This window comes from Fusarium coffeatum (genome assembly GCF_003316985.1).
Source record: "Fusarium coffeatum strain FIESC_28 chromosome Unknown BRIP53273_contig_50, whole genome shotgun sequence".
NCBI lineage: Eukaryota > Fungi > Ascomycota > Sordariomycetes > Hypocreales > Nectriaceae > Fusarium > Fusarium coffeatum.
This window is the reverse complement of record NW_022157847.1, coordinates 131161-157273: the sequence shown is the minus strand read 5'-3', so window position 1 is coordinate 157273 and position 26113 is coordinate 131161. Positions and strand designations below refer to the sequence as shown.

The 26113-nt window shown below is 47.7% G+C and overlaps 8 protein-coding genes across 8 annotated transcripts; 3 read left to right on the top strand and 5 right to left on the bottom strand.

Moving 5' to 3' along the window:
• Nucleotides 1-1817: 1817 nt before the first annotated feature.
• Nucleotides 1818-6470, bottom strand: FIESC28_02330 (uncharacterized protein; the record flags this gene model as incomplete). The annotated part of the gene is made up of 10 exons (XM_031156480.1): nucleotides 1818-2065; nucleotides 2128-2212; nucleotides 2271-2402; nucleotides 2463-2804; nucleotides 2854-3092; nucleotides 3145-3412; nucleotides 3524-3823; nucleotides 3906-3920; nucleotides 3972-4105; nucleotides 4163-6470. 10 exons carry the CDS (start codon nucleotides 6468-6470, stop codon nucleotides 1818-1820), a joined length of 4071 nt encoding a protein of 1356 aa, XP_031019503.1.
• An 889-nt stretch (nucleotides 6471-7359) lies between these two features.
• FIESC28_02329 (uncharacterized protein) lies at nucleotides 7360-9413 on the bottom strand (the record flags this gene model as incomplete). The annotated part of the gene is made up of 5 exons (XM_031156479.1): nucleotides 7360-7717; nucleotides 7770-8099; nucleotides 8149-8960; nucleotides 9017-9182; nucleotides 9235-9413. The coding sequence occupies 5 exons, from the start codon at nucleotides 9411-9413 to the stop codon at nucleotides 7360-7362; spliced, it is 1845 nt and encodes a 614-aa protein (XP_031019502.1).
• A 1229-nt stretch (nucleotides 9414-10642) lies between these two features.
• Nucleotides 10643-11806, bottom strand: FIESC28_02328 (uncharacterized protein; the record flags this gene model as incomplete). The annotated part of the gene is made up of 1 exon (XM_031156478.1): nucleotides 10643-11806. The coding sequence occupies one exon, from the start codon at nucleotides 11804-11806 to the stop codon at nucleotides 10643-10645; it is 1164 nt and encodes a 387-aa protein (XP_031019501.1).
• A 1581-nt stretch (nucleotides 11807-13387) lies between these two features.
• FIESC28_02327 (uncharacterized protein) lies at nucleotides 13388-14942 on the top strand (the record flags this gene model as incomplete). The annotated part of the gene is made up of 2 exons (XM_031156477.1): nucleotides 13388-14042; nucleotides 14089-14942. 2 exons carry the CDS (start codon nucleotides 13388-13390, stop codon nucleotides 14940-14942), a joined length of 1509 nt encoding a protein of 502 aa, XP_031019500.1.
• Nucleotides 14943-15088: 146 nt separating this feature from the next.
• On the bottom strand, nucleotides 15089-17323 carry FIESC28_02326 (uncharacterized protein; the record flags this gene model as incomplete). The annotated part of the gene is made up of 5 exons (XM_031156476.1): nucleotides 15089-15091; nucleotides 15146-15210; nucleotides 15261-15354; nucleotides 15403-16904; nucleotides 16954-17323. The coding sequence occupies 5 exons, from the start codon at nucleotides 17321-17323 to the stop codon at nucleotides 15089-15091; spliced, it is 2034 nt and encodes a 677-aa protein (XP_031019499.1).
• A 1496-nt stretch (nucleotides 17324-18819) lies between these two features.
• Nucleotides 18820-20573, top strand: FIESC28_02325 (uncharacterized protein; the record flags this gene model as incomplete). Its single annotated transcript, XM_031156475.1, has 5 exons — nucleotides 18820-18879; nucleotides 18957-19314; nucleotides 19402-19517; nucleotides 19568-19699; nucleotides 19824-20573. The coding sequence occupies 5 exons, from the start codon at nucleotides 18820-18822 to the stop codon at nucleotides 20571-20573; spliced, it is 1416 nt and encodes a 471-aa protein (XP_031019498.1).
• Nucleotides 20574-20858: 285 nt separating this feature from the next.
• Nucleotides 20859-21875, bottom strand: FIESC28_02324 (uncharacterized protein; the record flags this gene model as incomplete). The annotated part of the gene is made up of 1 exon (XM_031156474.1): nucleotides 20859-21875. The coding sequence occupies one exon, from the start codon at nucleotides 21873-21875 to the stop codon at nucleotides 20859-20861; it is 1017 nt and encodes a 338-aa protein (XP_031019497.1).
• Nucleotides 21876-24991: 3116 nt separating this feature from the next.
• On the top strand, nucleotides 24992-25939 carry FIESC28_02323 (uncharacterized protein; the record flags this gene model as incomplete). Its single annotated transcript, XM_031156473.1, has 1 exon — nucleotides 24992-25939. The coding sequence occupies one exon, from the start codon at nucleotides 24992-24994 to the stop codon at nucleotides 25937-25939; it is 948 nt and encodes a 315-aa protein (XP_031019496.1).
• Between the last annotated feature and the right edge of the window lie 174 nt (nucleotides 25940-26113).

The following is a 26113-nucleotide window of genomic DNA, read 5'->3' as shown; positions in this document are numbered from 1 at the left end:
ATACGCGAAGTCCGCTCTTGGCTTAATGCAAGAGAAGGGCGCTGTTCAGTTATTCTTCCCCACCGGAACATCTCGACCAGCCTGGGATTTCATACAGCCCGGGAGAACGTCCTTTAAGGGACGAAGAGAAGAATTTCAATCTTTATTCTCAACGTGGATCAAGGAGTGTGATGCAACCCATGTGCGGTGCACAAACAATGACGCCATCCTTCCACGACGAGTCCTCGACGTCGGCAATGCAAGACACCAAAGTCTGTCTCTTCATGTGCCTTCGCAACAGCACGCTCCTTATGTGGCTCTCAGCCATTGCTGGGGTACTGAACCAGTCTTACAGACCACCAAGGCCAATATCCAGGATCAAGAAAAGGCCATCAGCTTCAAGAGCCTGCCGAAGAACTTTCAAGATGCAGTTGTAATCTGTCGTGGTGTTGAAATTCGGTATCTATGGATTGATTCCTTATGTATAGTTCAAGACGACAAATTCGACTGGGAGACGCAATCGTCTGAGATGGTAACTATCTACAACAGTGCTTATCTAGTGCTTGCAGCTTCGCAGGCTGCTAATTCGACAGACGGCTTTCTTGACAGAAAAGACGAAAGCTTCTCAGAAACACCACAGTTGGACGTCAAGAATACACTCAATATCGCCAGGTTACGAAATCCAAATGGCACAGTTTCCCGAATCTATCGTTGCAAACAGAATAGTGAATCGTCACAACAACATCTGTACAAGATCGAAAAAGCTCCGTTGAACAGACGGGGATGGGTCCTGCAAGAGAATATACTAGCAAGAAGACTGGTGCATTTCACGAATAGCGAGGTCCTCTGGGAATGTATCGAATGTCTAAGATGTGAATGCATGGACATTGACGGTGGGGATCTGGAAGAGAGTATTCAGACCAATGCAGGCATGGTGCGAAATGCACAGCTTACCAGGGCAAGGGATTACACCGTGACCACCGATCTTCATAGACGTTGGCTCCATCTTATAGGTAGATACAAAGGCCTGGCACTTACCCATGACTCAGACAGATTGCCAGCACTTTCAGGGCTGGCAAGGCTGTGGCAATCGCGCGGAGCCCGAGAGTATCTCGCTGGTATCTGGAAAAGCCATATACCGGAGTCATTGTTGTGGGTTAAGGAAGATCAGATATCCTGTAAAAGGTGGGATGGATATATGGCTCCGTCTTGGTCTCCTTTCTCGCTGGGATATGTTGATGACGGAACCAGCACCAGACGACCCGCGTTCACCTATCCCAGGTATACGGGCTTTGTAATGGTACTGGAGGCTGCTCAACTTGTCGACGGACAATGCAGCGCCGCGGGGAATGATGCCATGGGCGCTGTAAATGACGGCTTTATTACATTAAAGTGTCGTATAGGTACAGTCTCAGTGGAAGGGAATGCGACATTCCACTCAGCTGAGTCACTCCTCGAGCCTTATCATGGACCCTCACCATTTCACCCAGGCATCTGGGGTGTGGTACATTGGGACTGTCCTGCCGGAGACGTCTTTCAGCGAGATCTATCCCTTATCTTACTCGGGTATAGTAACGATAGTTGCGATAGTGGCTATACAACGTCTGTTCTAGTTATGGTGCTAATGCCTTTGGAAGCTGTTCCTGATACCTATAGCCGTGTTGGGCTGTTATGTACGTCCCACAAAGACTTGCGCAAGTTTCTTGAAGAAGCAGAAGAACGGGTGGTTAAAATTGTATAATAGTCAAGATAATTCCAACTGGTAACTGATACAGTAGCCGTGTTTATTATGCTAGCTCAAGTTGTTCCAGGCATAGCCAACCCCTCGTATCATCATCCTAGCACACATTGGTTTGTTGCTTCCTTCGTCTACAACTGCTGATCCAAGAGTACTTTTCGCTGTCGGGCTCTGCAGAACCCTCCAGCCTCTCAGTCGTCTTAACTCTGTCGCCTTCTGGGGGACTCGATTGAGACTCCTCAGAGTTTCTGTCAACAACTGATACTCGTGCCTTAATTGCTGGAATGGTCCTGTTCCAATTGATAGCAACAAGGCCTAGAAACAAAGAGACAGCAACTGCCACAAGAACTAAAGCATGTATAATTAGTCATTAGGTACTTTGAGCAGATCCTAATAGGTTTGTAGCTTACATAAAACAGCAAAAGCCCACGCAGGAGTCTGCTGGAAGGAACTCACATCCAACGCGAAGAGGGATGAGAGGAATGACAAGGGAAGCTATAAAAGTATTTAGCAGAGCATCCAAACGTCATATTCAGCATTTAGGGAGACTTACGAACAAGAGTGTTGCAAAAGTGAAAGCCATGAGAACCTTTCCCTGTTCTGTTGATTGCAATGCCTGATGGGTTGCAAGAGTTGCTTGGCGGCTCGAGATCTCACTTTGTTGAAGCGACAATGTTGTGTTGACCTTTACAAATCCCAAAGTTAGTCACCATTCGAATTCAATTAGCTTGGAGGAGAGCCTTACAGCTAGTTCGATACGATTTGCAACCCTGTCCATCTTTTCAAGATCTTCCAGAACGTAGCTTGCTGATATGTCTGCACCCTTCCCTTTGTTGCCCGGTAGCCTCTTTTGAACGGCCAGCTGATACTGTGCAGCCGAATTCAGAATATTTACCTCGTCACGAAAATCTTTGATCTCGCTGTATAGCTTCTCCGCTTGTCTCAGAGCTGTCCTAATCTCATCCTCACGTTCAAGACCGCTTGAGGCTTGATGAGAGTCTCCAGATGAGCCTTTTGGTGCTGCAATTTGCTGATAGCTTTCCGACAGGCGCCGAAATTTATCGAACAGTGCTGTTTCATCCCTGCTCTGAAATTCCATTAGCTAGGAATTTGTCGTAACCAGTGCGTCAACCTACAAGTTTGTTCATGTAGTGAGAATAAGTCTGACCGATAGATGTCAACCCCGGAAGCTTTGGGTTTCTCTCATACGCCCTAATGCAGTAGTCAACAATCGTTTCAACCATCCCAGACACAGACGATGACTGGGATCCGCTGCCTCCAAGGTCTGCTTCTTTGCTGAGATGACGAAGAATTCCTTCAGCCAGAGTATCGTGCTTATCATCCAACAAACAAGATGTAGCGGTTATCAGCCATTCTATTCATGCATTTTAGTAGAGCGTGATATTTTAGTAAGCAGTACAACCTACTGTCAGCAAACGTCCAGATCCACAGTTGGTTAATTCGTAGTAGTGTCCATTCATCAGGCTCACTCTTTGCAATTTTAGGACCTTCTGGATGCTCAGTGCTCTCATCTTCATTCTTGGCGAACTTGGTGACGACTTGCGTCATGTTGCGATGATCCTTGTCTTCTTGAGCCTTGTCTCCATTCTCGAAGTGGTAGTACCACTCATCAAGAGTTGGCGACCTGTGATTACCCGAGGAAGTGTAAACCTCTAGGAGGTTTTCGTACTTCCTCTGTTTTTCATTCCGACTAGTCCCAGTCCGGTACTCAGTCGAGAAGCACAAGTAGGGTATCTCAAGTGACATGTTAGCAGTGCAACATCTTACCTCCTCTAGAGTACTTACGTAAGTAGCTGATGCCGATGAAATCTTAGATTTCCTCTTGTGTGAACCTTTCTTAACATTCGTCTCGTCTCCCTCCTCTTCCCCTTTCTTGCCCTTACCTTCCGTCATGTCTCTGAGTTCAGCCTTCCCTGAGCCTTCCACGTCCACTGCGCGTCTCTTTGTTACGGTTCGAGGCCTCATGATCCTTGATTGGGCTGACTCGTCTGGTACCTCGGCCCAACTGTCTCGAAAGAATGATCTAGCATCTCGAAACTGCCATACGTCGTGCTGCTCGTCCTTCATAATTCTCATTAAAAGGTCCTATGATGCAAGTAAGCACGCCATAGAATGCATGGCTCGGCCTCGTTTCACGGAGCCTGATCGGGTCTGCCAGTGTACTAACATTCATCCAATCCATCTACTCAATATTAGCAACGTTTCTCATCTCGTGTCTCGTAAAGTTACTCACGTTGGTAGATGGCAAATGAACCCATGTGAAATGCGGTCCAGCCTTGGTGTCCATTGTGTGACCTGGAAGTCCCGATTCCTCGCCAATAATGCTATCCAAACTTTTCATTGTTGTATCCATGATCTTCTTTGGCCCTACATCATATATGACTTCTTGCACTGGTCGCTTTCTTCGTATCATTCCTGACTTACCCTGGCTCTTGTAGAACTGCACGATGTCCGCCATAAACCCAGAGAGCTTATCTGCAAAATCCTCCTTAAGTTTAGGTAGCTCGTAACGTTTGCTATCTTCATATACCTGTGCAAAAGGAGGATCTTGCAGAATAACCTCGATAGCCTCCAAGTCCTCCATTCTGAACCCTTTTCGGTCGCCCGGCTTCGTTTGAGTTTGCTGTATATCCTGTTCCATTACCTCTTTCCTCCCCCTATCCCTGTTGCTGCCCCTCTTGACTTTCACTTGGGAAGAGATATCCAAAAGCCTCGTTGGTAGGATCTCCATTTCATTCTGTCTTGCCTGGACTTTGTGCGATCTCACTACGCTCAATGCGCTTTTCAGCTGGTTATCCGTCTCGGTACATCGGTTATGGGCAGTGATTATTAACCAAAGCAACCGTGGAAGTTGTTCACACACCTTGCCGTCGTTCGGCGTGACAATGAGGTCTAGGACTGCATCTAGAGCGGAACGTAACCTGCTCTCATCTGGCCTGGGGGAGGTGGACATGAGCAGCGAGAGCACCATTGCCGAGCGTTCGTTCACGCTACCGCCCTTGGACCGGCTAATTGATTCCAAGATCGATGCCAGTGCTGATTCTAGTGCCTTGTCTGTGTCTTCACTATCATGGGATGTGTCGACTAGTTGCTCAAGGACGTCTGGCAGTTGATCATGGGCCGCCCACTGGATTGCGCTCCAACTGCCAGATATTGGAGGACGAGGTTCCCCCGGTCTTTTCTTAAAAAGCAGTTTCGCAACACCGTGATTATGGGAGTTGCTTGCAGCCCACTTCACTGCCTGCTCCCACATTTGATCATCCTTCCCGAAATCAGCCGTGTCAATCTTGCATGATTGTAAAAGACTGGACATAGCAGTAGTGGGATCTTTCCCTTTGAACGCCGAGTGTAGTGCAGTCCAACCCTTGTTATTTCGTGTTTGCATATCCTCTTGGTTCATGCTGTCCAAGATAGATTCAACCCTGCTGAGATCGCCACTTGCTGCAGCGTAATGCAATGCGGTCTCGCCATCTTTGTTTTTCACTCTCGGATCTGCCTTATGTTCGAGTAGGTATCGGACTACTGTACCATACTGGCCTTCATCATACTCATACTCATCGATGATCAACTCCTCTGGTATAGAGACGAGATCCGCAACATTCTCGCTTTTTGGCCTAACACCAGCTGCCAGGTGAAGTGGTGTGTTGAGGTCGTTGCTTTGCGCATCTATGCTGATATCCGCAGTTTCCAAGAGCAGCTTGACGATACTCGGGTTCCCTGTCTTACTTGCTAAATGCAGCGCAGTCCTCCCGTACTTATCTTCGGCGTTGCAGTCCGCACCTGCACCGATCAAAAGACTTGCAATCTCCAGCTCAGAGTTCTTGCTGGCCTCCAGCAAAGGTGTATATGAATCATTGTCAGGTATCTCAACTTGGGCTTTGGAATTGGACTGTCGTAAAAAGATCTCGACATAATCCGGGAACCGCTTCGTCGCCGTCAGCAAAGGAGTCCAGCCGTCGTTATCTTGAACGTCAAGTCTCGCCTCGAATTCAAGCAGCGTATGGACGGTTTCTTTGTGCCCTCTCCACATAGCCAAATGCAGCGCAGTAAATCCATCAATCCCATCCCTGTCATCAATGTTCGCGCGGTTGTTTTTGAGGAGGGCACGGACTATCTTTTCGTGACCTTGGTAGCTTGCATTATGAAGGGGGGTGTATTTCTCGTCATCAGCGACTTGACTGTTGGCGCCGGATTCGAGAAGTAGCTCAACAACTTCGAGATGGCCATAGTAGGCAGCGTCATCTAGGGCAGTGGTGTCTTGATATTGTAGCGCCTCAATGTCCGCTTTTCTCTCGAGAAGTAGTCGTGCCATTTCAGTGTGGCCGGCTCTGCAAGCTAGATGAAGTGGCTGCCGTTCTTTGTCCTCTTTCTTCGAGAGGCTGGCGCCAGCATCAATAAGAATTCTAGCTGCCTCAACCAGCCCTTTCTCAGCTGCGACGTGGAGAGCCGTTTTACCGTCTGTGTGAGGCAGGTCAATCTCTGTCTCTTCCAGGTCGAGCAATGTTCGGAGCTCATCAACGTCGGTTTCAAAAGCTTGTGGCTTATCTTTTGCCATTTTGTCCAGCAATTTGTGCAAAGGTCTTTGGGAGAAATCGATCTCATCTTCCCCCTTCTCCTCAGCTTCAGTAGGGTCATCATTATTGTCATTGGATTCGTGATCAGAAGCTTTCTCGGAAGACCCCGAATCAAGCGCATCACCAGCCAAGGGCTCTTCCTGCGTTTCGCCTGACATGACGATGGAAGATTGGTGGGAAATGGTAAAAGAGTTTCAATTGCTAAAAGGGTGTTCAATAATTTTAGAAGTCTTCGATCTCTCACTTTGCAATCACTTCAAGAGGATGTCGAGATCGTCTTATGGTTACTTAACCCTAGTCACAGGCTAATTATTCAGCGGGAGAGTGCGCTGTTGACAATTTGCTTTTCATGATATGACTCTTCTCCCGTCGGTAATTGGTCGTTGTTTTGCCGCCCCCGGCCCTCGTGCAGAAGCTGAAATGCAGTCCCACCAATAATTGCCAATAGTTCAGGGGTGTGATTGGCAGTGGTAATGCACTTTCTGACGTTGGATTCTCCAGACCCTGAACCCGGAAATGGACGACCCCATAGATCGTTTTCTAGGGCCATGATTTCAAGCCTGCTTGGCTCTTTCGGACCTTCATTGTCTCTCTATCAAGCCCAAGGCGTCCCAACATCGCCTAACAGCAAGACTCTTTATTTGTTTTCGGAGGAAGTCACAATGTGGTAAGCAGCGTAATGCCTAGATCCCACGGTATGAGCGAAGCCTGGAACGGTATAGTCAAACCTGCATTGGTCTACCGCTTTGGGCAGAGAGTGCAGCGTGGTATTGCAGATCTCACTCAGAAATTCACTTTACCCGACCCTCCATTGTTCAAAAGGAAAATACGACATATCGATTCGGTATCGGCAGGCTGTTCAGCGCTGATGTTGTTATCTTTGCGTGGACATAAGCACATCTACTTTCCCAACAGTAGTCTATTCATTCACTCATTCGATACAGAGCGATGTCTTCATCCAACACGCATCTAGAGCCAATGTATCAAGATACCGTAGATGTTTAAAATATATAAGTTAATAGCTAGTCTTGAAACAATGTAAGATAGCTATTTCTCGTTGGACTTAGTCAGGGAATTGTCAACTGTCTGGCCAGTATGGCCAGCAGCAGCCAGTTGCTCCTCGGCAATTCTATCCTTCTCCTTATCCTCAGTCTCCAGCTCAACATTCTTGAAGAAAAGCATCATTAGAAGAAGAGGAATAGAAAGCGATAATGAGCCAATGGCCAGTGTCTGTTGGGTTGTGCGGTAGCTCAGGTTGATAGCGTCTCTGATCTCGGAACCGGGTTCGTAGGCTTGAGCGACCACAATGGACCGGAAGATGGCAGTCGAGTTAGCCTTGGCGGCTTCAGGTAAATTTGCTTGGAGTCTTCGAGGCAGAAGAGTGTTCCAGAGAGCACCTCCAATACTAGACATTGGGTCAGCTTTGAGCGCCTATAAGCAGTTTCAAGGATCCTTACCTGTTGCCAACATCGGCACCAAATCCAGAAGATGAAAGAAACATTGCCGTCGCGATACCAATCTCATGATCGGGAACTGCAGCTTGCAGCGCAACTTGAAGCGGCACTTGAGCAAAACCACGACCGAGACCAAGAAGGGTTTGACCTGTAGTCAAGGCAGCTTCGTTGGCAACGCGGGACCCCTCGATGTTAGTAAAGTAGATTGGCAGACCGTTTGCGAGAGCAACCATGATGAAGCCCAGTATGATGAAAGGCTTGGTATGTTTTACAAATCGGATAGCGAGACCAATCACGAGGCCACCGAGGTTGAGAGCGACTCTTCGGGCGTTACTGTACCGATTGTTAGCGACAGTGATGTTTGTAAGGTGTACTGACTTACTCAATTCTCACGGCATGGCCGGGTGAATATCCACCAGCAACCTGTAGGAAACTTGGTGCGAAAGTTCGGTATGTCGAGTCGGACATGGCAATCAAGCACACCGAAGCACAGGCGAGAATGACATTGCGATTCTTGATCATCCGGAACGGAACGATAGGCTTCTTAGCATATCGGCCATCCCAGATCAGGAAGACAACAAATGTCAAGACTCCGACAACCAGAAGCACAATTGAAGAAGGCTCAGACCATCTCTCTGTGTTTCTCCTACCTGTGATAGACAAAGGAAGAAGTGTCATAGCAAGACCACCAAGCAACAGAAACGCACCAACCATATCCAGCTGTACATAGAGGACTTGCTTGATCTGTACCAGCAGCGAAGCACCCTCGGGAATCTCGGAAGCAGCTCGTAGTGAGGTGCGCTTCTGCTCAATTCCCTTCTTCCTAGCTCTCATCTTCATGAAGATCATGATGGCAATGGTGGGCAAGGCACAGAAAGGCATTATGGCAGCCCACATGCCAAAACCCCAGCGCCATGAGGAATTGAGCAGCATGTGCTCACCGAGGTATGTGCCGGCGTATAAAGTCGGAATAGCTGCTAGCGACTCTGGGAGCGTAAAGAGGAAACCACGGTTGATGAGAGATGTTACTTCAGCGATGAAGATCTGTTCGGTTATAGTCCACCAGGTATCTCCGAACGACTCGAAAATGCCTCCGGCCAAGTATGTCTCTACGTTACGGCAGGCAGCGTAGAGAACGTTTCCTAAAGCCATGCTAATTGCCGCACCGGCGAATCCTTGGGGTCGTCCTACATGCTTGCTAGACGTCAACTTTCTCGTTCCCGCAAGTGTCGGAATCTATTTATACTTACATCCGCGACTTTTGCCATAAGCGGGTACCCAACAATGCGGACAATTCCGTGGATGATGTTGGCCGTTGCGATGAGCGAATGGCCCTGGAAATGACTTGTAGCGTAGGGATCGTAAACGCCGGCGGAAGAAGCAGCGAAAACCATGCAGAAGTTCATGACAAATAGACTTCAGGATCAGCATGTTGGTTGCAGCAGTTTGGGGTTGTGAGGTTGCTTACCCGCCAAAAGCGACCATGAGAGGGGACTTGGTCCAAAGCTTACGAATAGCCTCGGTTGGAGTTGGTGCGACACCATGTTGCTGAATATCGGCATCAACAACGCTCTTCTCGGTATTAGTCGTGCTTTTCTCGTTATCCGCCGAAGCGGATTGCTTCGCCGGCGTGATTTCACTCGACATGATAGATGCGCGATAAAATTGAAGCAAAGATTTTATCGCGGTGTTACGCCCTTAAGTACATTTTGCTTATCCCACGCCAAGCCCGACCACCATACGAGAATGAGTTTGACCAGTGCTGTAGACGGACTAGAGGAAGCTTGGCAACGGGTCAGACCCTGTCGTTTTCAGGTGGTGATCTAAGATTATCTTATCAGATCATCTGATTTGCTCTGATAGCTCACTAAGAAAATTAGGTAGTGGGGGTTGGTTTCGGCAAGTTCGGGGTATCGCGGAGTTAAAATCTCGTTCCAGCATGTGGTCCGATAGCGGAGTGGGATGGAGGATGACAGTACGGAATTTCAACACTTGGTATCGGAACAATTCCATCCTTTTTCCTCCCCTGGATTCATCAATTGTCTCCGCCAGAGTAGAGATCACATTCAATGCAGCTTTGGTTCCATATGCGACGACAGCAAATCTCGAATATTCCATTGCGCCGCCTCATCCACCCAGCCCTGCTTTGAGGGATCCGTGAGAAATCTCACAGGGCTTGTCAGTATAGACTTACTAATGTGATGTATTGTCCCTTCCAAACTCTTCCCAGGTCGGGTTAGGGAATATTGCTAGAAAGGGTCAGAGAGCTTAGGTTCAAACGAGATATAGGGTGAGCTAGTATGTGAGTTTAATAACGAACAGTCATTGAGACTGTTAAATGGACGTGGAACTCTATCGAGGTCTGGCTTACCGTATGGAATGCAGGTGTTGTGTTGTGACCAACAGGCAAGACATCGTGAACCAGGCTAAATTGAAAGTGCGCTATACACTATAAATGTCACTGTTGAATACACCTTTTCCAAGGGATTGAGATTCAATAAGTTGGGCCTATGTATTTCTAAAGCAGCCACCCACTATTTCTGTGATAGAAGGGCGCTCATATGTGGTAGAGGGCGTTGAAAAGCGATATCTTCAGCTTCACTGAATGATCCATTGGCCCCATTCTTGAGGCGAAAGGACTAGCCCACACAACATAGTAGACAGAGGGCGCACGTCGGATAAGTGGCACAGTTGTTCGGTCGGTAAGAATGATAGACCGAATCATATTTGTTTTGGCGCTTCCCTCGCCGTCTCTTGCCTACGCCTTCTGGCCACATGAGGAAACTCTACGATATCATGAAGGGATGTAATGCGATCTGAAAAGCCTAAACAAAATCGGTCTTATCAAGCTGCGTTTTAGAACTGATATATAGAGCCTATTTACAAAACTTGGCTGCAATCGCAGTCAGACCCTGAGCAACAGTCTTGATGGACTCTACCTCAATCCATTCCTTCTTGGAGTGCAATCCATCTTCCTTCGGTCCCCACAAGAGCGCAGGAATGCCTGCATCGGCCAACAAAGCACAATCAGGCCAGTAGGGAGCCGCTTTGAAAGGCAACTTTTCCCCAGTCGTAGACTGAAGTGTCTCTCCCACAAGTTGAGAAAACTCATGGTCGGTTGAGAGCTCAAATGGAGATCGGTTAAACGTCGCTTTGATGTCGTATTTAAACTTTGGCGTTGACTTCGAAATTCGCCCCAGGATTTCGACAAGCTCTTCTTCAACGCTCGCAGGTGTTTCTCCTGGTACTGTACGTCGCTCAATGGTGATTGTGCAGTTTGCTGGGTATGAGGAAATTTCTTCACCTCCTTTGATGGTTGAAGCGTGCACGGAAAGGCTACCAGCGTAACCACTCTTTCTAATCGCAAGCCGATCAGCATAGCGATCCAATTCTGCTAAGAAATGGCCAGCCTTGGAGATCGCGTCGACACCCATATCCGGACTGGAGCCATGATATGCAACGCCATGAATATTGGCTTCGAACCACACAAAGCCCCGATGAGCGTGTATAATTTCAAGATTCGTCGGTTCGTTAACAACAGCAGCATCAGCCGTCCATCCAGCGCGCAATATGTCCTCCGTTCCGATACTAGTATCTTCTTCATCAGCTACACCCGCGAATATAACATCACCTCTAAGGTTGAGGTTTTTCGCATTGACCAAAGCCACCATAGCCGCTGCTAGTCCATACTTCATGTCCGCAGCGCCGCGGCCGTAAAGCTTCCCGTCTTCGATTTTCCCACTCAAGGGGTCACCCTCATAGCCAAGCAACGCAACTGTGTCGAGATGGCCATTGAACATGAGGTTTTTGCCCCCACCTGAGCCGCGAGCTACACCAACGACTGAAGGCCGGCCTTTGGTAGGTTCAATCCAATGAACCTCGATATCGCGGCTTCGAAGCCACGACGCTACATAAGTCGCGATCTCAGTCTCTCCGGGACCGCCGACACTACCAAGGGTTGGACTTGCGGAGTTGATGTGAACGAGGTTTTGCGTCAGCGCCACGGGACAGTCGTCCATATCAGTAAGTGGGCGCTCCATCGGATGACTGGTAAAGGGAAAATTGGAAGGTAATGCACGGTGTTATGTACTAAATAATGCATGATGAAAGAAAAGATAAAGACCGATCAGCCCTCCGAGAAGCATTTTAAAGCCTGTTCCTGTCATTGCGCCCTTATTATTTGTTCTACAATTTATATGGATCGTGCGCCCTCTCGGGACTTACGCCTCGGAAAAACTCAAATAAGAGGGTTGGGCGGTTGAAAGTTTGACGTTATAAGAAACTCTTTTCTAAAGGGCTGAATTCATTATAGACAATTTGAATCAACTCTGAGGAAAGATTGAGTGTTGATCTTATGACCAGCATCATGTCCGTAGCGTTAACAGCATTGGATGGAGAGTCACGTAAAACCATAAGGCTAACCTGTTGGTCTAACTGAGACCTTGAATCGGAATAAAAGGTCCGCAGCGAATGACAATTTTCACCTACGCAAGGGAGTCTTCTCAGGACAATACAGACCGCTACTGCAAGGGAGAAACTGGAAATCTGGAATTTGGATCGGCCTTTGCCCTACAGATGGCGGCTGAAGTGGCTGGCTGGACCTCGTTATAAATGCGGCAACATGGAGAGATATTCTGACCAGCAGCAATTTTCTATAAGCTCGCGATAATTACCGTTTTAATCAATTAATTCACTGGACTTTTTACCACCGTCACATTCGCAACCTAAGCTGAAAACAAGCCCACCATCAGAATTGCTTTTTCCTTGCAGAAATTTCTTTCATTACGTATCATTCGTTCATCCTCATCAAACCTCCACTTGTATTGCAACTCCACGCGGTCGATCTGTCAGTCTATTTTTATGGCAGCTGAATGATCAACCTGAACTATCTGTTTCACATCCCCGTCTGTGCAGTTAACCATTTAACATGGCACATTTCGCATAGACTCACCGGAGTGAATTAAACTTTTGGGTAAGCAGCTCGCAAACTAACCCGAGCGTTGACAATTGTTTCACATGACTCGTCTAGCGTGAAACAACTATTTTAATTGGTTAGCTTAGTGATTCGCGGTTCCCGAGACAGGGGTTGTGGATGATATGATGAAGGGTCGTCGCGTGGGCCGTGGAGATTGTGGAGATTGGACGTTGAAATTCCTGGTCTTGACATTTTATTCTACACGCATAAATCCAGAATAACAATAGAGCAGAAACAATAAAAACACATAATCTATTCAACATTGCAATTACAGTTAAAGTCTCCGTAGCATTTACTATCTTGATTGTTTTTGAAAAGAGGTCCTCTCGGAGCAACTGCAGATACGAAGTTCCACAGCTGAAAATGCAGACGCCAAGAGACCTGTCATTTTCTGCCCCCGCTGTGAAATGAGTCCAAGCTGATCAGTGCTCGATACGAGTTCAGCTCAAACGAGCACGAATAGAAACGCGCTTTGTCCAACTGCCGGTCGGCGAACTGCAGTGGTCCATGTCAAGTGTAGCACCTGTCGTTCTAGACTAATAATGCAGCTACCCGTCGATCCGTATAAATATCCCAATGGACTCTCTCATCTTTAAAGTTTCTTAACAAACAATCCCGACCATTATTCCCTCTTTTTTTTTTCAAGATGTATCTCAAACACCTATTAATCTCTTCCCTGGCCGCTGGAGCATTCGCTGCACCCAGCGAGTCAACCACCAAAGCCTGCAAAGAAATCTCCAAAGCTCTCGGCAAGAAAGTCTCTTTCCCCTACACAATCAACTTCAACTCAGAATCATCCGGATACTGGTCCACAGCTCTACGCGAGATCAAGCCCGCCTGCGTCATCAGCGCCAAATCAGCAGAAGATGTCTCCACAGCCGTCACCATATTGAACAAGTACCCCGACGTCAAGTTCGCTGCCAAGAGCGGTGGTCATGACCCCAATCCTAACCATGCGACTGCTGGAGACGGTGTGCTTATCTCTCTGAGTGAGATGGTTGGCGCTACTTATGATGCTGAGAAGAAGATTGCTTATGTTAAGCCTGGTGGCGAGTGGAATGATGTTATCTCTCAGTTGAACAAGGATGGTGTTACTATTGCTGGAGGACGATTGGGATTGGTTGGTGTTGGTGGTCTTTTGACACAGGGTGGAATTTCTTTCTTGAGTGCTCAGTACGGTTTGGCTGCTGATAACGTCGTTTCTTGGGAGATGGTTAACCACAACGGTACCATCGTCAACATTGACGCTGAGTCTCAGCCCGACCTTGCCGTTGCTCTCCGAGGAAGTGGCAGCCAGTTTGGTAAGTCCCCAACATATTCCCCCGGAAACACATCTAACATTCCTAGGCATCGTCACAAAGTTCACCGTCAAGGCCTACCCCATCGGCAAAGTCTGGGGCGGCATCCGCACCTACGACGAGTCCAAGACAGATGAACTCTACGCAGCCATGCACAAGTTTATCCCATACAGCAACGAAGACCCCAAGGCCGCTATCATCACCACCAGCTTAATCCTCACCGGAAGCAGCAGAATCAACCTCATGTTCTACTTCTACGACGGCGAGAAGCCCCCGACTACTGGTCCTTTCGCCGACTTTTTGAAGATCAAGTCTACTCTTTCAACTACCAAGACGCAATCGTATCCTGAGCTGCTCAAGTCCAATGGCGCTGGGGTTTCTCTTCTGAACTCGAGAATCTCTTTCCGTACTGCCACTATCCCTTACTTCCCCAAGGACTCTACAGTCTACAAGCAAATCACCGACAAGTGGGTCGCCATCACAAAAGACTACTTTAAGCGTCTCCGCGGTCTCGCCTCTCAATGCTCCGTCGACTTCCAACCCCTCCCCGCCGCCATCGGCAAGAACACCGAAGCCCGCGGCGGGAACGCCATCGGTTTCACCGCCAGCGATCCTGACCGCGTCCTTCTCGAGATCCAGTGCGCCTGGGTTGAGAAGAGATTCGATAACATGGTTCGTCAGTTCTCCCGCGATCTATCTGATTGGATTGAGGAGAAGTTGCCTGAGTGGATGGAGAAGAACGGAGAGCCTGCTGATGCTTATCTTCCTCTTTTTATGAATGATGCTATGTATGATCAGAATGTTACGGGTACTTATAAGGATTATGCCAAGTTTAAGCAACTGCAGCTTGAGGCTGATCCTGAGGGCACTTTGAGGGAGAGGATGGGTGGTTTCAAGTATTGATCTCATTTCTTAGCGTGATTTTCCATAGCATAATTTACTTAATAATTCTATATCTAATTATATACATCCGTCCCTCGGCCACATTGCTTGTATAGTGCAATGGAAGAAGTGACAGCCCGGTCATGAGTTGATGCCTGTCAGATTATTTACTAAAAAAAGATTAGCATTAACGTCTATTATAGAATCAGGCGCAGTAGACTTACCACTTCAATCCATCTCGCCATCCACTTCTCAACAGCCTGTTTCGCCTCATCGATAAGGCCAAGTTCTATCACTAGTTAGCATGCATTCCACTTAACACCTCCGACTTATGCGTACCTAGCAAAAGCTGAAGTGCGCCACGAATGCCAGAGTCCAGAGCAGAGGCGATCCAAGCATGAGTGTAAGAAGTATGCTCGCCCACAAAGATCATCTACATCAACTGATTAGCCGAAATCCCCAAAGAATGAAGAGCACTCACCTTGTCATAAGTCTTGAAGTACTCAGGAATGTAAAGCTGATGCTGTCCAGCCGTAGGACTAGCCCAACTTCCAGACTGAAGAGGATCGAGAGCCCAGCACTTCCTGTTGAACTTGCCAGTATACAAGTCCCTGATACCCTCGCCGTGAATATCTACCATAGCATCGAACACCATCTGCACATGCTCCTCTTCAGACATACTGGCCAGACGGACTCCCATGTCGCCGCTCTGGTAACTAGCTAGAATAGTAGCAGGACCAGTACCATTTATGTTGTAGGATGGGTAACAAATAGATCCGATACCTGGGATATCGCTGGTAGTACTGCATCCTCCGTAGATGGGATTCTCATAGTGCTCCCAAAATCGCTCCGAGAATTCGAGGGCGACTTTACAGGCGGAGCTGTATGTTAGGCCCTTGATGGCGTTGGAGATGGTTGGTGGAAGACTGGGAAGACGCCAGCGTCGAACAATAGAGAAGGGCACAGCGATGACGGCGTAGTCGAATGTCGAGTCCTGGAACTCTGTATCGTTATACTGCTTTCGCCATTGAAGTGTGACTTTATCTGCTGAGTCACTGTATCTGACACGCTCGATCTTACGACCCATGGTAGTAATATCATCAACGTGAGGATGGAATGAGAGAGGCAGTCTGTTAAGACCTCCGTCAATGGTCTTGTAGCTAGCCGCGGAGAAGTACAATCCTTCGTAGAGCGAGTCCCAAAAGGTAGTCGCAGACCAGTCACCAAGAACATCGGTGCTGTTCAGACTAGCCTTGAGGTGGTTCACCATGAAAGCGTACTCAGACCATTGATCACCACCAAGACCGTTGAGACCCGTCTCGAGCCATTGTTTGTGAGCTTTGAACATGTTCTTTGCCATAAGAGTGCTGAACTCAGAGCCGGGCATGTAAGCGTTGACCTTTGCCTGCAAATCCTCGTTTTCGGGACTGAGCGCAGATTTAACACCGAGGGTACTGTTCTTCGCGATCTGCGCAAGAGTTGGAGGCATGCCGTTCGGAAGCTTGAATTCATTCTTGTACGAAAGACCATTGGGATCAGACTGGATCCAGCGAATAAAGTCAACACTCAAGTTCTTATCATGATTATTGAGATTATTCATCTCATCCGCAAGTTGGAACACCAATTGATGATCCGTGATATTCATCGTCTCATTAGTCTCAGGACTCTTGTAAGTTGCAGGAAAGCGCATAGGCCCCATCTCTTGGTAAGAGTAGTCAAATGGACCGCCGGATAGATACTCTGTGTGAACTCGGCCACCGAGACGTTGGCTGGCTTCGATGATGCTGATATTGGTCATGCCTGCTTGGGAGAGCACTAGGTATGTCATTAGCCCGGACATGCCTGCTCCGACGATTGCAATTTCTTTGGATTTGGCGACTTGTTCGTCGACAGTGGTGATGTTCGTCTTTGTGAGGTGTGCGACACCGTCGAACCATGGACCTAGAACATCGAAGCCATTCTCCTCCGTCATGACAATCGAGTCTGAATTTTGTTAGTAATTGGACCACGGATGGTATCTAGCTCGGCTTACCCTTTCCTCTCTTTTGAGGCGCTCTTCGCTTTACGCGATGAAGTTTCTGAATGTCACTCCGCCCAACAAGGCTGCCATCGCGTTTCCATGCCGAGATACATCCTTTGTCGTGAGTACCAACAGGGATAGCCCAGGCCAATCGCGATACACGCCCGCTGACCGTTGTAGCGATAGTGTGATGAGAATCGGAAGGCGAGCTGGCCGTGCAAGAGCCATATGTGAACGTCAAAGATTCAATTGTTGGTTGAGCGAATCTCACGTGAATATTAGCCAAGTGAGAAGTTAAGGGCTCACGAGTCTCAATGTGAACGGGAAGAGAAGAGGCAAATGAGCCTGCGCTCAAGGCGAGGCTGGTAAGTGAATACTTCATGATGGAAGCTTATGGTGAAGATGGGTTGCCTTGCGTGATTTGCCAAGAAGAAGCACTTTTTCACTCTTATATAAATATCAGTCTTGGTCTGAGTAGAATTATTATTTTGTCAAGTACGCATTTGCAGATCCCCTCCACAGACTTGTTATCGCGATTCCCCGATAGCTCCCACTGCTATGGACAGTCCCATTCTTAATTAGTAAGTCTATGCAGAAGCGAAAAGCTCAAATAGGTTAATCTACGAGAGATGGTAGTCGAAACCGCTCAATCGCTCGATAGGCGAAGGATGATAGGGAATTTGTCTCCGATCCGGCAACTGGAGTATTAAAATCCCGGTGAAACAACGTTTGGATTGGTCAGATATCAGATTGAACGTGTTTCTTATCTCGTTTATATGCGGGCATAGATATGGTAGCGAGATCTTTTACTTAGCCGGTGGGTTGTGGTTGCATTCATTGTCTTATCCGTTGTCTTATCAATTCCCGGCCAGATAAGGATCCATCATCTGCGTCACCGACAGTCCGGTCCGTACGGAACATCGGATCTGGAGATATGACATTCATACAGCGTGGGGTAAGTCTGTGCGAAATCGGCCATGTCTGACATCTCACGATCCCTTCCCGGAGAAAGCAGTTGTGCCATGGAGTTGACCGTTGAGAATGTCTCATCTCCAATTAGACTGTAATAGGATGAAAATTCGCCGATGGCTTTCGCCTAACCATATGTACTGCAGCCGTATTTCCGAGCGCGATGTGACATCACCGTTTCACGCCCAATACGCGCCACGTGCGTAGCCGCGAAGTAAGGACGAGTTGTTTCATCACGATAATGGTAAACAATTCTTTAACGCTTGGTTTGATGTAGATTGGTCGCTGATGCATGAAATGATTTCATGTTGTCGCTGATTGTTGGGTGATATTTTGCAAAAGTCCGCTGAGCTCAGATAGTCTACGGTCATTCGAGCGAGTTTCAATTCGTTCAAATTGGTTCTCTACCCCATGAATACTGAAAAGAGCATAGCATATAGCGGCTATCAGCTTAAGCACTCGAAAGAGATATTATCACACAACATCAACTGAACATAGAACTTTACAGACAGCGATGCGATGCTATCACGAATCCAACATTCTTCACAACAGGGTAGGCTGTGGCTGGTAGATTGGTGGTTGTGGCATAGTGGGTCAGGCGCCACAATTATGCGCAAATTGATCCAAAAAGGTCTCTGTTTGCGAGCAGATCGAGGGGAAAATCGCGCGTTACACAAAAGACAGACCGATGAAGCACGTGACCGTATCACAATCAATCAGAACATCGCATTTGCTGACTCACACATTTCTCCCCCACCTCTTCAACTAAATTGAGGAACCGGTGAACCACCAACTCGGACCAACAAGAAAAGTACGTAACTTCAACCGGTCAAAGCGTCACCGGGAACTGTTTATTGCCGTCGGCGCCTAATTTAACACATTAATTAACCCTAGTATTTAGCACCAATCATGGTCTTTCCAGGCACATTGAGTCGCGGCTGTACCCGCTGCAGAAAGAGAAGAGTCAAGGTAAGTCAACGCACAGATCAATCCGTATTGGTCCCCCTGCATGATCTGATATTAACCCTTTCTTCCTTTCTTGGCAGTGTGATGGAAGACGCCCGGGATGTGAACGATGCGAGAAATACAAGGCTCCTTGTCCTGGTTATGACCGCCCATTGGCCGTGCGGTACTACGGGAAACCTGGTGAGACACTGGAGCGCGAGAAGCCCAAGGACTCAAGTACATCGAGTGGCGCAGAGTACAAGGAAGGCGGCCCTGTTGGGGGGATGGTTGTTCGGTTTCAGACTCCAGAGTTGATTGCGCCCGTGCTTCGCCAACCGCAGCCGTCCCTCGAAGAGGAATCTCTGACCTTCTTTCTCCATGAATACTGTGTGTACCCTTCCCCAGGGGTCTTGCGAGGTCATTTCGACTTCCTGGAGGGAATGTACAGGAATTCCGACCGTACGTCGTGCCTTCGGCCCACGACCCTTGCTGTAGCGTACCTCTCGCTTTCGAGGCACTATAAATCTTCAACGCTGTACATCACAGCCAAGAAGTACTATGGAGCAGCGTTGCATTCAGTCAATAGAGACCTCAGTGTCTCCAACAGAGCAAGTCTCAAGGAAGAGACACTGACATCTCTCATGCTGTTGGGAATTATTGAGGTACGTTGCCAAAGCTTAGGGATCTACATTTGGCTAACTAACAACCGAAGGACCTTGAGTGCCAAGGCCAGGATATCAAGACCGTGCATATGCACGGCATAGCTATGCTATTCGAACGGGTCGGGCAGAAAGTCCTAGCCGACGTTTCGTCCTCGTTGTATGCTCTGATCTTTGTCCACTTGGTAAGTACTGTACCCCCACAAAGCCTCGCCAACGACACGTGGGCCGCGCTTCTTTGGGCCCCCCTTACAACAAACCTTGTCCTTAATATGTGACATATGTACAGTATGCTAATACAATACCCAGCAAGTCCCATCGCTTATGTCCAAGAAGCCTATGAAATGTCTGGACATTCCCGAAGCCAAGAGGGATACGTCAAACCCTGTACTGCACCTAGCTATGGTCGTTGCCCACTGTGCCGACTTTTACAGGGCAGCCCGGCAAATCACGACTTCAAACGCGCCACCAGCCGCGCAGAAAGTTATGCTTGTAAAAGTCCTCCAGCAAGCCTTGAAAATTGCGCAGGGACTCGCTGCAGCCGAGGCGGAGACCATGCCTCCACAGCAAACCACTGAAAAACGCCCAGAAGGTCAAACTATCGCTGCGTTCGATTCGCAGTGGACAGCTGCCACGTGGTCTTTCTTTTCCTCGTGCATGATTGTCTTTTTTACAATGGTTCATAAATGCTCCGTTTTATTACTTGGACTCGGCCCGCTGGAACCTCAGGAAAAACAACTGGCTGAGACTACGGCTGGCATTTCCGATATGGCGCTCAAGAAGACAATTCTCGTGTTCTGTAAGGCGTTGCCCTATGTTTTTGGCGAAGTTGATGCGAAAGGACAACCTCGTAAGGTACCGCGACGACAGACTGCTGTTATGTATCATATGGTCTGGCCACTATCGGTTGCTATTGCAAGCACGCATAGCACCCCTCAGCAAGTGGCGGTTTGTCAAACGAGGCTTGATATGATTCGAGATATATACGGTGTGAAGCTTGCATGGTATTCCGTCGGCCTGGCACGAGATGTATTGGGATTTAATGACGTGGACGTATAGCTTTCAATGATTATACAATACAATCGATAGAAATAATATGACCTATCTTTCTGCTTGAGAACCATGCGTCCCTGCTTCACTCAGTCATCCCTTAGATACCACTCAATCAGATAACAGGTTTCCATCGACTGTCCTATTGTAATTCTATTATTTGATCCCTGAGTTTCCCCCACCAAGTAAATCTTTGGAGCTTCGGTATTAATGCTGGTTCTGTCCATTCTCCGCTCTTATCTCGACACATAGTCAGCTTCGCTTTGGCTTCGTTGCCCCCGCGCCGCAAGATGATCATCCCAACCCGTTCAAAGCCAGTATGACAATGTTGTCGTTTGACTTCTTCTCTCCCGATTGCAGCACCATGACTGGAAGCTTGAACTGACAGATCCCTGTCAGCGCCTCGTCGAGGTATAAAAAGGAGTGGTATGTAGTATCGCCGGTCTTGGGTATCATAGCCCAAGCGCCATCTTGCATCGCCTCCGAGTTCCACTTGATGACTTCGAACGACACATTTGCCATCATTCCTCTCAGTTCGATGACGGGCTCCATATCTTGTTGAGGGTTTGTGCTGCATGCCTTTTTGTAATCATCGAGTGACATTCGATGTCCGACTCGATGTTCGGGTGGACTTCCAGCTCGCTGTCTTGTTTTGAACACTCTAAGATCATATTCCAGACTGTTGCGACTGGTCGTTTTGATTTGGCCTTTCCAACCGGTCCAAGACCAGCTAGGGTATTCGGCATTTCTGACCCCTGGTTTGGTGTGATACCAAGCATTGATTAAATGGCCCTTCTTCTTCTTAGTAGGGATTGGGTTTCCATATAAGTGATAGCATTGCTCCTTTTTACGGAAGTAATTGAGTACCCCCAGGAATGCTTTCAGAGTATCGCCGTCTTTCGAGAGGGCCCTGTTACTGAACTCCATCAAATGTTTCCCAAAGTCCTTGGAGGATAGGTTAAGAGGTTCAGTATCCGTCAGGTGAGGAACCACTCTATCTCTGCTCTTCGTGGGAACTTCGTATGATTCAAGACAAGTCATAGCGTTGCACTGAAACACAACTTGCTCATCAGTAAAGAAAATCCGTCTGTGTGACAGAAACCCTTCCTGATAAGTCCAACCACGTGAACCCCATGGACTGGAACCTACCTTCTCCGCAGGAGGTGTGCCAAGGTAAATGAGCTTTGCTCCAGGAACTTGGGCGTATCGATGAGGCTTGCGACGCTGAGCAAAACCAGCCAGACCATAGTTAGAATCTGTCCCAGCAGCGTCCACTATCGTATAAAGTGCTTGCGAATAGATCTCGTCCATTCTTTCTATATCTTGCTGCTTTTTGGTATCATTACCCTCCTGGGGAATACACTGTAGAGATTAGCCTTTGTCATTCTGCTCTGCGTCTATTTCACATACATGTCGGTCGACCCATAAATATTCACAGTTGAGTTGTAAAGCCACTGTGATGCTGTCCCTAACAACTTGAGGAAATTTGTGATTGACGTCCCCCCAAACATATGACAATGCGGCATATATGCCATCGGCCGGTAGATCTACCAGTTCAGGTTCCTTCTGGTTTATGTATCCTGACCTTTTGCAGTCAATGACTCTCAAAGTATGGCCTGAAGAGCGAATGCCTGGCCTACACTTCGGATGATGCTCGTCGCAAGTGGCCATCCATTTTGCTATCAACCCAAAATTGATCTCGTCATGTTCGAAACGTTCACGCTGAACGACAGAGGATGCCTGAGGCGATGGCTCGACTGCTATCACATGGCCAAGTTGCCTTCTGTCCACAAGCGGCTTGCTGCCTTCAGAAACGATGGATATAATGGATGTTTCCGGCTGTAAACGGTTTCGGCTAGTCTTCGGACCTGTAAAGAACTTATACAAACCGATAGCGTTTAAAGCGCACGACAGATTGTCCAAGTCAGAGCTTTTCAACAAAGAGAGCAGCTGACAAACTTCACAAGGAGACAGCCGCAGCTCCTTGTGAGTCTCAGTGACCACCTCATTGAAGTAATTCACTGGTAGGTTGTTTTTTGACTTCTCGGCTAATAATGACCACTCTATAGCATTGCAGCGTTCACAAAGATCACTGGATGTTGATTTTGCCTTGGGCGGATCTCTTGGCGGTGCGTCGCTTGAGTTTAACCTTCGGCGTTTCTTTGAAATGAGTTGATACTTTGGAGACTGAGGACTGTCACACATTTTGAGCTCCGGATATTACCGCAGTGGGCAATAGGTTATGATAATAAAAGGAGTTGTTGAAGGAAGGATCAAGATAATAAGTTAATAGAAGGAGGGGAAGTTGGACCTGAGCCAATTGCTCATCCTGGTAGCAATGCAGTGCTGCTGACAAATATTACATGTCAATCCCAGTGTGCCTTACCTTAGAGGTTGGCCTTGGGCTGCTTATTCACATCTCACCAACATGTAGATCTTACTGTCTTGAGTTCTTTTCAATCTCTAGCAAATCAGGCGTACAGTTGAAGTCAAGATGTGGAGTAGATCTTACCATAAATGGCGTCCAAGGACGCCCGCTCACAGTGAAGACCTGTAATAACGCAGAGAGTTTCCTGACTTCCGTATCGCCAATCAGCGGGGCAATCTTCGGGGAACGGGCCAGTCCGCCTGACAACGGCTCAATTTTGCTGACATGTTATGCAATGTCACCGTGGAGCTACCCAACTAGGGAACCTGCATGACATGGATGATATGATGTTTAATTATACGTTGACGTTGCTGAGTTTGATGACTAGGACTACCTCCTGCTCATCGATAACGTGTTACTCGGAGTTTGCCGTAGTCAAGCCTGTTAGGAGTATGGCTATAAAGAATAACAGGGCCCAAAATAATCATCTTGACTGGTTTGATAAGTGCTTCTTTCGCCTAATGTTTCTAGTGCATGGCTTTCTGAGTCTCTTCATTCTGGAACGTCAAGGACGAGATGTCGAACACCTTCCTCAATCATTTCGCACAGCGGAGCAATATGGTGTCGTGGCTCCTTTCAGAGAGGAACATGAGCATAATAACGGAAACCGGCCCTGCAGACCAGAGGATCTCCCAAAGACTCCAGCTCCACCCTTTGACCAGGGAGATGAATCTTTAGATGATAGGCGCAAGAGCCGGGCCAGACGTCATTGACCACGCCCACAATATCATGGCGCAAGGGAGTTTGGGGAGTGGAACATATCCTGCAAGGTCGTTCCGCCGGTCGCTAGGCATGGCGAGCCAAAGAAGTCTTGAACAGATCTCAGTACAAGCAGACAACGAAAAGGCCCAACCAGCTGAGATGTGGCCAACTCCAAACTCTTCCATGATGCCTTCGCTATCGGCAAAGATGGCCCCTCCCATGTAGAATACAAAGATGTAGACATGGATTTGAGCCCGAGCATGTTGAAACAAGTCGTACTTAGCAGCAAAACCCTTCAAGTAATTTCGTATCTTGTCTGCACAGGCAAGAACAGTGGAAAAGTCTGCTTCAGGTTCGAAGGAATAGGTGTAATCATGAGAAGGAACATGGCCTACTCAACATATATAGACGTTCTCAAACCAAGTCCCGTCGACCTCGGGAGCCTATATTCCTCTTGTGTTCTGTTGAATTCTGTCCTTAGAGGTTTTACTATTTTAATTATAATCCTAAAGTATTCCTGCTTGCACGTCACACCTAGTGCGCACAAGAAAGGATCCTCGAGGATGTGTAGATCTTGTACCCTCTTGACTGTTAACTGCAATTTTCGGACGTTCGGGGTTACCGGCGTGTAAAGAAGCCCGACACTCCGGGGAGTCAATAAGTCTATGTTACGCTAATGTAAGAACGTGGCCTTTTAATTGGATGACTCCAGATGTTTGTATTGAGCTTTTGATCAAATTCCGCAGTCTTATTTGGCCTTAGAGTTATCTGAACCTTAATTGACCGCAGCGATAGGTTACACCCCTGAAGCTCAAGCCTTCCATAGCAAATGCCGACCCCGTGTTGGGTATAAACTGCGGGACAATGGATCAGTGATCGGCTTTTGTAGGTTTAACGATAGGTATGAATATATAAGGTATGATACAAACTCCGCAATCAAACAAGCCCAAGTCCGCATGTTAGTAAAGTCAGTCGGGGCTGTGGAGATCAAGATCAATCAAACCCTTCCTCTACTGGGTTTAGTGCCACTATTCATAGAAAGAAATGCTCCACCCATACGACGGACTTTGCTGAGTCGATGAAGCATGCCTTCCGACATTCCTGTCTGGACAACGGGCCATCCATGGCACCATGTACGCGCCACGATAGATATATATTGATAAACTATTCCAATGTTCACTATAGCTTAACCTTCACATTGATGCGGTACAATTTAACATCATCATTCAATCTATCAACACCTTTCACCACTAGTACCTGAGCTTTTACACGCACTCAAATATCCGTATTTGCCAACATGGTGTCGTCAGGTCCACTTCGTTTCGATGGGCGCGTTGCTATCATCACAGGCTCCGGTCGAGGCCTCGGGCAGGAGTACGCGCTTCTTCTTGCCCGGTTGGGAGCCTCTGTTGCTGTTAATAGCATAACTCCCGCCACCACCCACCAAACGGTCGATGACATCACGAAAGCCGGCGGCAAGGCGATTGCATGCGTTGGAGACATTTCAGACAATGATGTCGCTGAAAGCATTGTCGCAAAAACCATCGATGCGTATGGACGGATCGATATTGTTATCAACAACGCAGGCATCAGCGAGTCTCTCACCATCGAACAAGTTACGCATGAACTCTTTTGGAAGATGTTGAATGTCCATGTTGGTGGAGCTTTCAACATCACCAAGGCTGCATGGCCTTATATGAAAAAGCAAAAGTTTGGAAGAGTTATAATGATGCTCTCTGGCATGATGTTCGGAATGCCGACCCATATCAGTTATGGAACCGCGAAAATGGCACTCCTTGGTCTGGCAAGGGCTCTTGCAACTGACGGGAAGCATCATAATATTTTGGTCAACTCTGTTTGCCCTTCTGGCCTCACCGACCTGGCGGCGAAGCATATCCAGGACCAAGGGATGCTCAACTTCATGCAAAATTACATGCCTGCCGTGGAAAACGCCCCACCAGTTCTGTGGCTTGCGCATGAGGATTCCAACGTCAACGGAGAGAACTTCAGTTTCGGTGGTAGGTTCATGTCTCGAATCTTCATTGGAGAAACAGGTGGTTACCTTGGCTCGCGAGATGTGGATTGGACTATTGAAACTGTTCGGGATAATTGGGATGAGGTTATGGATATAGAAAAGTTTGATCTTGTTCCTGACGTGGAGACATTCGGCCCACGCCTCTTTAAGCGGGTGTCGGCTGGCGAGGGTCAGCGGTTATCAGTTGATGATCTGAACAAGGCTTTCTAATGCAAGGTCTTCGTCGTTAGATGTATAACCCAATAAAGAAAATCTTCGCATCTTGTTCCGATGGTGGGAGTAATGCCGATGTATCTTAAGTTGCCTCTTGACAGCAATGCACGAATAAAATAGCCAAGATAACATTTAGGGAAGTTATATAACTACATGTTCTTACTAAGGAAT